The 12,165-nt window shown below is 41.9% G+C and overlaps 1 protein-coding gene across 3 annotated transcripts in view; it reads right to left on the bottom strand.

Annotated features, from left to right (window-relative positions):
- Positions 1–11,451, bottom strand: part of glcci1a (glucocorticoid induced 1a) — a 41,902-nt gene extending 30,451 nt beyond the window's left edge. For 2 of the 3 annotated variants that reach the window (XM_078267636.1, XM_078267638.1), the window contains exons 1-2: positions 10,736–11,450; positions 1,890–2,041 (exon numbers count right to left, since the gene is read on the bottom strand). In XM_078267636.1, the coding sequence (XP_078123762.1) occupies positions 1,890–2,041; positions 10,736–11,078 (495 nt within the window). In that variant the 5' untranslated portion in view covers positions 11,079–11,450. Of the gene's footprint in view, positions 1–1,889; positions 2,042–10,735 lie in introns of all 3 variants that reach the window. The other variant, XM_078267637.1, reaches the window with a different exon arrangement.
- Positions 11,452–12,165: the final 714 nt, after the last annotated feature.

The raw sequence follows: 12,165 nt of genomic DNA, 5'->3' as shown, positions 1-12,165 counted from the left end.
TGACAAAACATTACTATAAGAAATAAAATGATACCAATATTTTACAGTCAGAGCCAACACCGACGTAACACCATGGGCATAGAGTGGATACAGTATGCCCACACAGACAGACACAAGGCCCATGTGAGGTGATTCAGTCTGGCCTGTGAATAATATAATAAACCTTCTTTGCTGTCCTCATAATACATTCTAAATCCTTTACATGTGACCCATAAATTCTGATAGTGGTGACTCATACAGTCCTCACTCATGCTCAAGCTGCAGATGGTGAAACTGAAGAAGATGATGAAGGGCCATGCCCTTATAAATGCATAATCTAAGCTTGGACAGTATATTAGGCAAATTAAAATGACGGGTAAAAATATATTATAATGGAATTTTTAAAACCTCGGACAACGAGAAAGTCTAAAGCAACCTCTGTATGCCACTGTATCAATGAGTTATGCTATTATAATTCTAGACTGCTTGGGAATGTCCTTCCTCCCTATGACACAATGAGCTGCTCTTTCATCTCTCTTTTCATTTGTTCCTTTTATGTGCATCCTTCTCCCAGAAATGCTTGTTACTAACCTAGCTCTGGGGAGTTTACTCCCCGGAGTCCTTATGTTTCTTCTTCACCCAGAATATCGCCTTGGATTAGGGTAGCACCAAGAATGAGGGAACATACTTCACAGCTTCCAGCAAATATGAACACAATTTCGCCCCCTCTGAAGCCTAGCAAAGGCCCTAACCTTGCCATCAAGTTAGCGTCCCATTCCTCTCATCAATGTGGATACACAGATTATCAGTAAGGCACTAGCTCACAGCATAGGAAAAAGTCACTACATCCATAATTAGGCCTGGGCAATAATTCAATAACTTATCGTATCATGATAGACAGTTGATTAATATCAATATAAAACATGTTCAATATACAGTATAAGAGACAGGACCACCAAATCTAGCAACTGGGTTTGTAAGACAGACGCGGCCCCATATTTATTTACAGTATTTGTGTGTTTTTCATTGTTGTGTCGACATTGGGGCTGATAATTGAATAACAGTTGAAGGTTATAGTAAGTGTTAAACAGAAATGTTTAAATTCGGCATGTTTGTTCTTAGTCTTATTAGGTAATTAAAATTGTGAATGGTTATCAATATGATCAAGCAATATCATGATATACCTCTCAGCCATATTGCCCAGTTCTATCCATAATCTATCCAAAACCGGCTTTATCAAAAGGTATACACTCAACCAGTAACACACATATGCATTTAATGTATTTAATGTATTACTACAACAAGCAGGAACCATCATAGATACAGAAAAAGACTTTGGCAGGGTGAACTGGAAATTTCTCTTTACCGCATTAGAAATATTTGTCTTTGGGGAATCATTTATTAACTAGGTCAAGATTCAGTACACTTCACCCTCAGCCAATGTCATCACCAATGGACAAACATCACAAAGCTTCACACTGCACAGGGGGACTAGGCAAAGATTCTCTCTATTCACCATTTTCTTTTTTAAAGAAAATTTTTTGGGCTTTTCCACCTTCAATTGATAGGACAACTCAGATATGAAAGGGGGAAAGAGGGGGAAAGACATGCAGAAAGGGGCAGTAGGTCGGATTCGAACCCTGGGCCTCTGCGTTGAGAAATAAAACCCTATATATGGACGCGCACTCTACCAGGTGAGCTAGCTCACCATTTTCATCAAACCGTTAGCAGCAGCCATTCATCAGAACATCTACATAAAAGGAATCCAAACACCCAACACAAAACATAAGATTAGTCTCTATGCAGATGATATACAAATCCTCACCTCATTACTACAAAATACCACATGACTTCATCTCTGTAGGGGACAGGATACAGCACATGTAAGAGGACGTGGGGGTTGTGCTTACCTGTGTGGATTTATCTTTCATACAAGATGGGTAGTGCACATGGGTGTCACGAGGCCACTGCCCAGTGAGGTAGGGTCCAGTAATAGTGCCCTGGGAGGGAGTCCGCCAAATGGCCCCCAAGCTCCGCACCTGCTGGGATTTTGTCCTTTCAACTGCACAGATAAAAAGACCACAAAGAGAGTGCAACATTAGCTTAACGTAAATTTTAAACAGGCATAAAAGCTCTGATCAACCCCCTGTACACTACCTACCCAGCACCAAACAGACAAGGTTATTGTCACATCCAGTTCCCGCTCTTAGTTCATGTTTTATTGGTTTTCCTGACTTCCGGTTTTATTTTGCTAACTCACTGTCTCTGTTTCAGGTCACTTGTCTTCCCATCTTTGTCTGCCTTCCCGCCTGTGTGATTAGCCTCCCTTCCCTAATGTGTGTCACCTGTGTGTAATCGTCTTCCCCTGTCCCAGTGCATACAGTATATACTCACCTTGTGTCCTTTGTCATTTGCCAGATTGTTGTAGTACCTTATGTGTCTCACTTTCCAGCGCTATCCCTCGTGTTACCTTCCCAGTGTTTTTGTAGATCTCTAGTCCATATTTTGACCACGTCTTTTGCCTGCCGATTTTGTTACCGTCGCCTGTGATTGTACTCTGTACAATAAGCTCCATTACCTTTTACCCTCTGCTCTGAGTTGTGCTTTTGGGTCCACTGTGCTCCGTGACAGTCTGTATCAGCGTTTTATTTGCCTGATAAAGTTAATTAATTAAAAAGTGCGCTACTTACAAAATCTTAATTTTGACTTAAAGATTTTCATTTTTACTGTAAATGCATATCTGTTCCAAATATCGGTTACATTAACTATTAATAATCAGTATCGGCCTTGAAAACCCAGTATCGGTCAATCTCTAGTTCAGAGTTCTTTATTGTGCCTCAAGGGGAAATTTGATTTGCAGTTGGAGGTACAAAAAAAACTACAAAACAACACAATAAACAAGGCATAAAACATCCTAGCAGCACACAACCCACAGATTGATTAAGAACAATTTCCTCACTTAAAAATTGGACAGCAGTGGTTCCTCTATGTTGATTTGACCGTGGCGGCCCCCCACGGTATCAGAAATAGGGCTGCATTGTTAGAGTGCATGTCGGAGAATTTCGCGGACACTCGCTTCACACCGCGAGCTGGCACGCGCGTCGCATTCGGACCGGCCCCCACTGCTAAAAGAAAATCCTAAAGGAAACACTGGGACAGTGTCAAATAAAATCCCTTGAGATTGTATGGAAAAGTGATTTCTAACAGTGTCACTGAGAAGGCCCAAGTGACACCAATAAAAAATGTGCATTCAAGAGTTGTGCAAGTTAACAGCTTTGCACAAGGAACCAAAGAAAGTTTGTCCCGTTTCTTTTTGCTCTAGGGAGCCTATATCTCCGCCCAGAGAGGAGAGGAATGAACCAAAGCTAGTTAGGGACTAGCTGGTGAGTAAAGTCAAACACATTAGGCGAGCTAAGGCCCTTCTCTACTGGCTTTAATACTCCAGTGGCTGTCATTTGTTCTGGGCCTAAACCTGTTAAAAATATCTCACTAACAAACAAACTTCACACTGACCTCAGAAACTGGTGCAAGGCTTGTGTTCCCACTTTCTGTACAGTATGTGTGTTTATCTGAGTTTTGTTTCCATATTTATGGCCCCATATCTGTGTCAACACCATGAAGGGTGTGAAGAGTACACATGGAAATATATTAGACAGCCTGTTAGTTAATTAGATTACTGTATGAAGTGTAAGTGTGCATAGTAGTGGTGGGTACAGTTTACATTGGAACCACTTAATTCAAATGTTATTCTTCTTTGAGCATAGCATTTCTTTGTGTCCATAAAAGTATATAAAAAATCATTACTGCAGAATGCATTCTACATTAGCCACTAAGAATGGAACTGCAATTGTTTTTGAGTGGGGCATTCTTGGTCTTAAATGTAAATGTGAAACCACTCATGTAATTATCAAACAAAAATCAATGCACAGATGTATTAAGCTCCAACAACTGCCAAACTAGGGCTGAACAATTAATTGTTTGCAATTGTCTTCCTTGGCGACAAGCAACTGTGTGGAGGAGGGTTGGGGGTGGTACGTTGTCACAGAAGGCTTGTATCATGTGGATGCGCTGACAGTGTTGTTGTCATTTATTAGAATTCCTCATGGGGGAGACAGAAACTACGCACTATAGCTTGAAGCTCAACTTTTTTTTTAAACGCAAATCGAATCGTAGTCGCAATATCTGGCAGAAATATCGCAATTCAATTTTCCCCCCAAATCGTTCACCCCTATGCCCCTTCCATCAAAACACATCTTCTGAAACATGCTCTATGGTAATATATAATAGCTACATTGTCACATTCTGAGGGCAAAAGAATAATGACCACATCTACCAATCCTGTGCGTGCTCACACATGATGCCTCATCTGGCCAGTGTTCCTGTAGTAATCTGATGTCTTGACTTCTGGTCCAACAGTAGATAATCCTATTAAACAAGGTCCCTGCAGAAATCCACAGGATTACAAGTTCACTCAAGGGACTAAATTCCACTTGGGCGTGATCTTCCAAATATGTTAAGTAGCTCAACAAGGTTGCTCCTCTTTAGAAAGACTTTTCTAGACCAGTAGTAACTACTATAACTAGGCCTACCTAGCACAGAGCACCCAGGCCTCCATTGTTTCAATTCAATTCAGTTTTATTTATAGTGTCAAATCACAACAGGAGTTATCTCAGGACACCTTAAGGATAGATCGGTCTAGACAACACACTATAATTTACAAATTTACGTGGGTACAATTTCCCACGAGCAAGCATTTGGTGCGACAGTGGTGAGGAAAAACTTCCTTTTAAAACGGGCAGAAACCTCAGACAGACCCTGGCTCTTAGTGGACGGCCATCTGCCGCTCAAATCTGTACCTCAAGTAGCGCTGGAAGTGGCATTCATGTTTACTTCCTGGAGAAACAAGTGAAATTCACTGTGCTTTTTGCTCCTCCGGGTGATTTGCCAACATATCTGTGACATCAACAACCAACATATGTGCGACATCAACAAGAAGTACAAAGCAGCAATAGTGGTTATTTTGCCCGAATTGATAACGGAAAGAGGCGTATGTTGGTGCCTACAGCTCTACCCTGACGGGTAACGCGAGCAGCACTAATAACGAAATTAAACACAATATGATCCCGCGATCAAACACGCGACTAAAGCGACGCGAACATTCACCGCGGTGTGAACTCAGCCCCAAAGTGAGCACCAAAGTCCCGAACACGGTCTGGAAGCTGAAGCAGGAATGCTAAACATATCAGGGTGGTAAAGCCACAGTCAGTGTGCACTTTAGTTTTGTTTGAGTTGTTGTATGATCCATCCACAATCCCTCATTTTGTCCTGATGTCCGTCCCCTTCCTCTTTCTTTGTGTTGGTGTTCTAACCTCTGGTGGATTTGTGAGGACTATGGTTAACTGCTCCTCAGATCTCTGCAGGGTAAATCCAGACAGCTAGCTAGACTATCTGTCCAATCGGAGTTTTCTCTCACACGACTAAAACTACTTTGAACGTACAAATGTTCCACCTTCCTGAGACTATTTGGCAGAGGCATCATTGCTACGTCTGGCGCATAGCGCCGCCCATGGGGATTGTGATTGGTTCAAAGAAATGCCAATGAACCAGAGCACGTTTTTCTACCATCCCGGGAATGTTGTGTGGACTAACCAGACCCTCCTCCGCAGCGCTGTGAAGGAAGGTCTGGCTATGCGAGAATAATTTGTTGCAATACTGTTACTATCAGGAGATGAGTAAGATTCATATCATTATCAATAACAATAATAACAATACAAATAAGGAAGAAGATAGAGGACGATAAGGAACTTTTAAAAAACAGATACGGCTGTTGTTGACCAGAACAACACTGCAGTATTCCCGGTGAATCAGTAGAGCCATACGCCTTGTGTGAATTATACAACCACTGTGTCTAAGTGTTATTGTGTTAGGTACCGGTATTTAGAGACTGTCTGGACTCTGTGAGGTCATTCTTACATCTGGTTGATGCTGAAAACCTCTGTGGGATAACAAGGTCACCCAGCATGACTTCGAGTCATATGACCATCTCAAACCGCAGAGAAACGCTCCCACCAGGGGCTTATCAATTATTCAGAAGGCTCTATTTTAAAGACCATCTCATAGGTTTTGCATCTCATTTCTAAATCAGGGCTCCAGACTAACTTTTTACATTGACTTCACTAGAGCGCCAAATTTTTTCCATTTGGGTGCACCAGCACATCATTTAGGTGCACCCTAGGGATGTTAATGATTAACCGTTAACCGACAGTAAGAACTGGCGCAATAAACATATCGCGAAAGACACTCAGAGATTTGTTGTGTTAGTTGAAAGAAAATAGGCTGCATCTGTAGAAAACTGCACTTTCAAATGTAGCTGTCACTTTTTTTTATTAGTGATGCCTTTTATATTCAAATCAATGTTCAATGTGTTCAATAACCGAATGTTGTAAATGATTAGCTTTCATTTGTTTTAAATTCAACAAGCAATTTGTTGTATCTTAGCAGAAGACTCAAAGTAGCAGAAATGCAGAACTGTCTCTTCCTCTTGTCTATCTTCCTCGTATCGTGCAGCCCTAATTTTGACCGTCAGTTAAAAACACCATTATTGAAGTTATTTAAAACCTGTTTTGCATGATAAAAGAAAAAATAGGCTATACTATATTTCTTAACTGCTAGTCAACTTGCTAGTAGAGGTGTAAGATCTCGACCCACGAGATTAAAACGTGACGTGATTTCTCGTTGAGGTAAAAAGTGTCTCGCGATATCAGTACACAAGTGCAGAGCAGCAGCGAGCATGACGGATGAGTCTGACTCTGACCTTGAAATTAGCAGAGAAGATTCCGTTCTCCAAAAGGTGACTTTTGCAGAGCGGTACACTGTGGCTCTGTCTCGCGCAGACCACTCTCTTTCTCCATCCTTTTTAAAAATGAGTCGGGAAGCGGACAGCAAAAGCTAACTTTACTTTTAATGATATTAAACAAAGAGAAATGTTCTCTGTTCGTCCTATAATAGTAGCCCACTTGTTTACTGCCGCAATGAATAAAATGCAGAGGAGGAGAAAAGAGCATCTGTCTTCACAAAACTCATCTGCTGAGCATTTGGTGGTCATTTATTTGTGCTCTAGAACGTAATCAATGTGAAACAATACTGAAATAAGCTTTATTTCTCTCTGTCTACTGTACAATGACACATTCAAGTACAAAACATTTGGTCTCAACTACTGCCAGAAAACGCTTGGTTACGTTGTAACCTTGGTTCTCTGAGTGAAGAGACTCTCTCTCCACCGTACATATGGAATAAGTAACGGTGTTGACCAGTCATTTGCCAGTTTGTTGCAAAACCTTTTAGTGCTCGTTTTTAATTTTGTGATTTTCGATTGAATAAAGGACTATTTTTCCAGTCATATGTCTTCATTGAAGTTTTCTTTAAAATAATGTTAAAATCTCGTCTTGTCTCGATCTCATGAACCCAATCCCCTGTCTCGTCTCGTGGGCTGGGTGTCTCGTCACACCCCTACTTGCTGGTGCTAACTTTGAATTAGAAAGATGCATTCCAAGATGCTCTTTTTTCTGCTCGTGGCGCTCATCTGGCAATGCCAATAGTGCGTTCCATTTGTACTCGGAAGTTGGATTTTCCAAGGTCAAAGTCGGAAACATGCCCCCTGACCTCGGATTTCTAAACTCGGAATTCGGACAACCTCGCAGTACCCCGAGTTCAAAATCCACGATGGCTGCTCCGTGCATCAACAGTTGTGAAAGCTGTAGTAACATAATTAAACCAGTCGTACATACAGTGCTGCCCGTCTTCTATCTGTAGACAATGTTGCTACGCTGTTTGTGTGCACAAAAAACAGCATAATATGTTGTTATAAACTGGCATTGCTAACAATGGCTAACCTGGCTAGAGCTAATGAAAACAATGAAAATCTGACTTGTAAATGGAACGCATTCATCTCGGGTGTGACGTTATGCTCAGCTTCGGCTTCCGAGTTCCGAGGTAAATGGAACAACTATTACAACAGAGAGCTACGTGACACACGCCACTATATTGATGAGGACTGGCTGGGTTAAATTGGCCATCCTAAATACAAAGTATACCAGGCGAACACACAGCTGACAGCCTCGCAGGTGGATGCATGGAGGCTCAGACGCTGCGGACTTGTGTCGGTCACGCAAATGGTTCCAGGAAAGTGGCTGCATATGTCCATGACCATGCACAGGACATTGTGGCTGCGTGACCGGAACACGTCCGCGGAACATGTGTGTCCATTGTCAACGTCAGTTCCACGCTTCCCATTCATTTCTATTGAAGTAGCTGTGCAATGCATTCTGGTAGCGCCGCGGGGACTTTTAGTACGTGTTCATATACGCGTTGTTTTAACGGAAGGGATCGTCCCGACTACCAGCATTGTACGCTAGCGGGCTTGCCTCCAGTTTCTTTTCAATGACCACTGACAAGCAAAGAAAACAGTCTACACCATCCTACAACCGCGATGGCTGCTCCCGGATTTCAAAACCGACCATAATGGTGGCTCGTTTGGAGCCGAGCCGGCCGCTCCTCATCTGCATAAAGTTGGCTGGATTCAACTTTATGCAGATGAGGAGCGGGAGACTCAAAGCCCCGCTTCTCAAAAGTCCTCACGACGCTATCAGAATGCATTGTATGGCTGCTCCCATAGATAATCCAGACATAGACATCCATAAATGAATGGGAAGCGTGGAAATGACGCTGACAATGGACACACACCATTTGAAGCCTCTGTTGTTGAGCCTACATCTAAAACTTTCAACCATTTTGACCAGTTTACCATTTATAATAGAAATAAAATGGATTATGGATCATTATTTACATAGTTAGTAACCGACTTGACCAGCAGACTTCTCTATTGGCTGTTGAAACAGGTGACGTCCCTTACGTTCTAAAACCAGCCTCTGGAGACTCGACCTGCTGAGTCGCAGCGACGCCATCAGCTGGCTTGAGTCGAGCTGAGACGGGCCGGTTCAGACCGATGCAAGTTTTCTCTGCGAGGTTCTAAAACGGTTTCGTCTCGTCAAGAATCTTTGGTCTGAACTGGGAGTAATGTCCGCGCGTGTAACATAATATAAATCTCTATCTATCTAATATGTCAGACAGTGATGGCACTAGCAGCCCTCCGTAAGCCATCTCTGTGTGTTTATTGGTTATTGGCATGTGTCCAGAACACCATGCTCAGTGCCGCCGTGGCTTGATTCATGCCCCACCTTGGAAACCCCGAACAAATTGCCCGGGACACGCCACTGCTACCAGCAATTATATCTAAGAGTGGAAAAATACAAAGTCAAGTGCATATCATAGCCTGTAAAATTTTAATCCAAAACAGATCTAAACCATTAGAGCTAACAGGTCTTCACAAGAAAATGTAGTAAGATGTAGTAGCCATGACACATAGCTACTGTATATGTTGGCTGGATTGCAAAAACACTATAAATACATTGTTGTATTTGCAAAAAGATTGTATTCCTCTTTGTAAATTAGATAGATTAAATTCTTGTTTATTCATGTTTGACAAATAGTATTTCTTATATGTGTGTATGCATATTGCAGAGGCTGGCCTGCCTACCCAGAGGGCTCTGTTTATGTCTCACTCACTGCTAGGCCCCAATGTTGCCATAGAGCTACCAGCTGACGACATTTTTTTTCCACTTCAATGATGGTAAACAACCTACACGTAACGAATTGATACGAAGCTTTCAGTGTTCATAGCAGATTCTGAAAATATGGCTAATCATCGTATAATGTAGATCAGTGAGCCCTGTTTATCTACGACAGAGGCGCTGCATCATCATCACCACACAGGCATCCATATCCTGACATATTTACCTCGTCGTATCGTAGCAGGGATAATGCCAATGTAATGTAATAACAACTGCATTAACTTATTCCGTTTAAATCGCAATTGTAACACACTGGAATAATACACCAAACCAGCTTAAACTGTGGTGTGTTAAAAATATTACTGATACTATAACGTTAATACAAATTGGAACATGTTTGCGGGAGCCACTGTGGAAATATAGATTATATTGCGTATGCGTTATGTACGTTCTCGATGTTTATAGTCAATTATCAGATCCCTAATGTATTACGACCCAATTAGAAAGCTAGCCAACTAGCCTAGCATATGGCTCCGAAATGGATGGTTAAATCGTAGCAACAGAGAGAACGGCTCGCTATACTGAATCTTGCTACGGAAAGAATGACATTTTGAGATGGTCTGGCTACTGGGAAAGTAATACAAGCTTTAAAAAGATCCCACAGCCTTTGTCCGAATAATGACAGTCCACTTTAAAATTCGGTACACATTAAATTCACAAAACTACGCTAATTTGAAGTAAAATGTAATATTTCGAGCTGCTTCGCCTTCTATTTCCACTGGCATCTCTTACCAAAACACAACGTGGCGTCCGATGGCGAATGTTGGGGGAAACTGTTAAAGTTGAGGTTTTATATAAATGTAATGTTGGATAGTGAATTATAAATTCGCCGAACTTTAGAATACCATGCATCTTTTCGGAAACATTCTAGTCTCTCATTTGAAAGTGCACGTATCGTGTTCATTAATCGCCGAAACCATCCAATTGTCAGATTTTTAAAGCTAGTTTGGCCAGACGTTCGCTACATACGAGCCAGAACGACACCTAGCACAAGTTAGCACCAAGCTATCTGAACGAAAATGGGTGCATTAAAGCTACATGTAATGTACTTTAAAGGACAACATTACCTTTGGAAACAGGCGAGTAGGGAGAGCGTTCTGGTGAGCTCCTGCTGTCCGACGGTGAAAGTCTCTGCCTGGGGACCAGCCTGCTGTCAGAGCCGCTTCCACCCGGGTTGGCGGGACTGTAGCAACGGGACGTCGTCGGTCCTGTGTTGCTCCCGGCTACTGAGAAGCAGCAGGAAGCAGAGCGGGTTGGGCTGTGCTGATTTCCACGCAAAAGGTACGGCACCGTGGCGCGGATAGGCTGCAACCGGACCGCGGTGGTGTTGCTGCTACAGGAAGAGGAGGCTGTGGGGGAGCCACTGTGTTTAACCCGCTGCTGGGATGAGCTGGCTGGTGATGCTGACATGATATCAGCCACGTTCAGTTGATAAAGTTGTTTATGTAACAGTATGAGTGGTACAAGTGCATAGTCCTGTCATGTATACAGCTCACAACCTAACTTTATGTGTTTTTTTTAGCACACGACCTAACGTTATCCATTTTAACAAACTTCGCCAGCTACCGAAGTTTCTGGAGTTACACACAGTCTTCACTTTCACACTTCTTTTTCCGTGTCTGAGTACACAACTAGCCCGCCTGTACTGTTAAGCGACCTTCTGCCTAAAAATGTTATGTAGGCCTACGCTTTACTTAAAATTGGTCATGTTGTCAAACTCGCAACTCCTGACTCACCAAACACAATTTCCAAGACCGCAGATGTGAGACTCAGTTGACACAACAACTGACAGAAGAGGTTGGGCAATGGGTGGGACCAAATCCCTACAACTACTTTCTGATTGGTGCTGAACTACTTCCTGGCTATGTCGATTGGGTGTTCATTGGATGTATGGAAACTTGGATGGTGACCACCTAATAGAGGCAATAAGGTGCATATGTGTACCGAGGGTGCTGCATACCCTTAATGGGCATTTAAAAAGAATATAACATTATAACCTGTGTCAAAATTTACTCACAAGTGTATCAAGCAAGTGAACTTTCTTCTCATTTTATTGCAGAGCATAAACAAAACTTTGGTATAAATGTCATACCAAATGGAAGAAGGAAGTCTTGGGAACATATGTTGTATTCATAACACTTTCATACCTTATCTCATTACGGAGTTGTATTTCTGTTGAATAGAGAATGTGCACTCGTGACAATTTGCCCCATCGGCGGGTAAGTTGTCACACTAGATTATCTAAAAATAAGAACACAACTACTTATTTGTGAATATTGATTTTAATTTTTAAATTCAAACCAGAACTGGAAATATAAACAACCATGTCTAGAGAATCTGGAAAAACAATACACATTTCAATCAAAACACATTAAGTGGCAAGACCACTTTACTTTGAACTAGGGCTGTCAAACGATAACAACATATTAATCACGATTAATCGCTGAAGTTCTATAGTTAATCGCGATTAATCGCATGTTATATCACATGATTAAAA

This window comes from Sander vitreus, chromosome 14, assembly GCF_031162955.1.
Source record: "Sander vitreus isolate 19-12246 chromosome 14, sanVit1, whole genome shotgun sequence".
Taxonomy (NCBI): Eukaryota; Metazoa; Chordata; class Actinopteri; order Perciformes; family Percidae; genus Sander; species Sander vitreus.
Note: the sequence above shows the minus strand (reverse complement) of the source record. Positions and strands in the feature narration are given on the sequence as shown.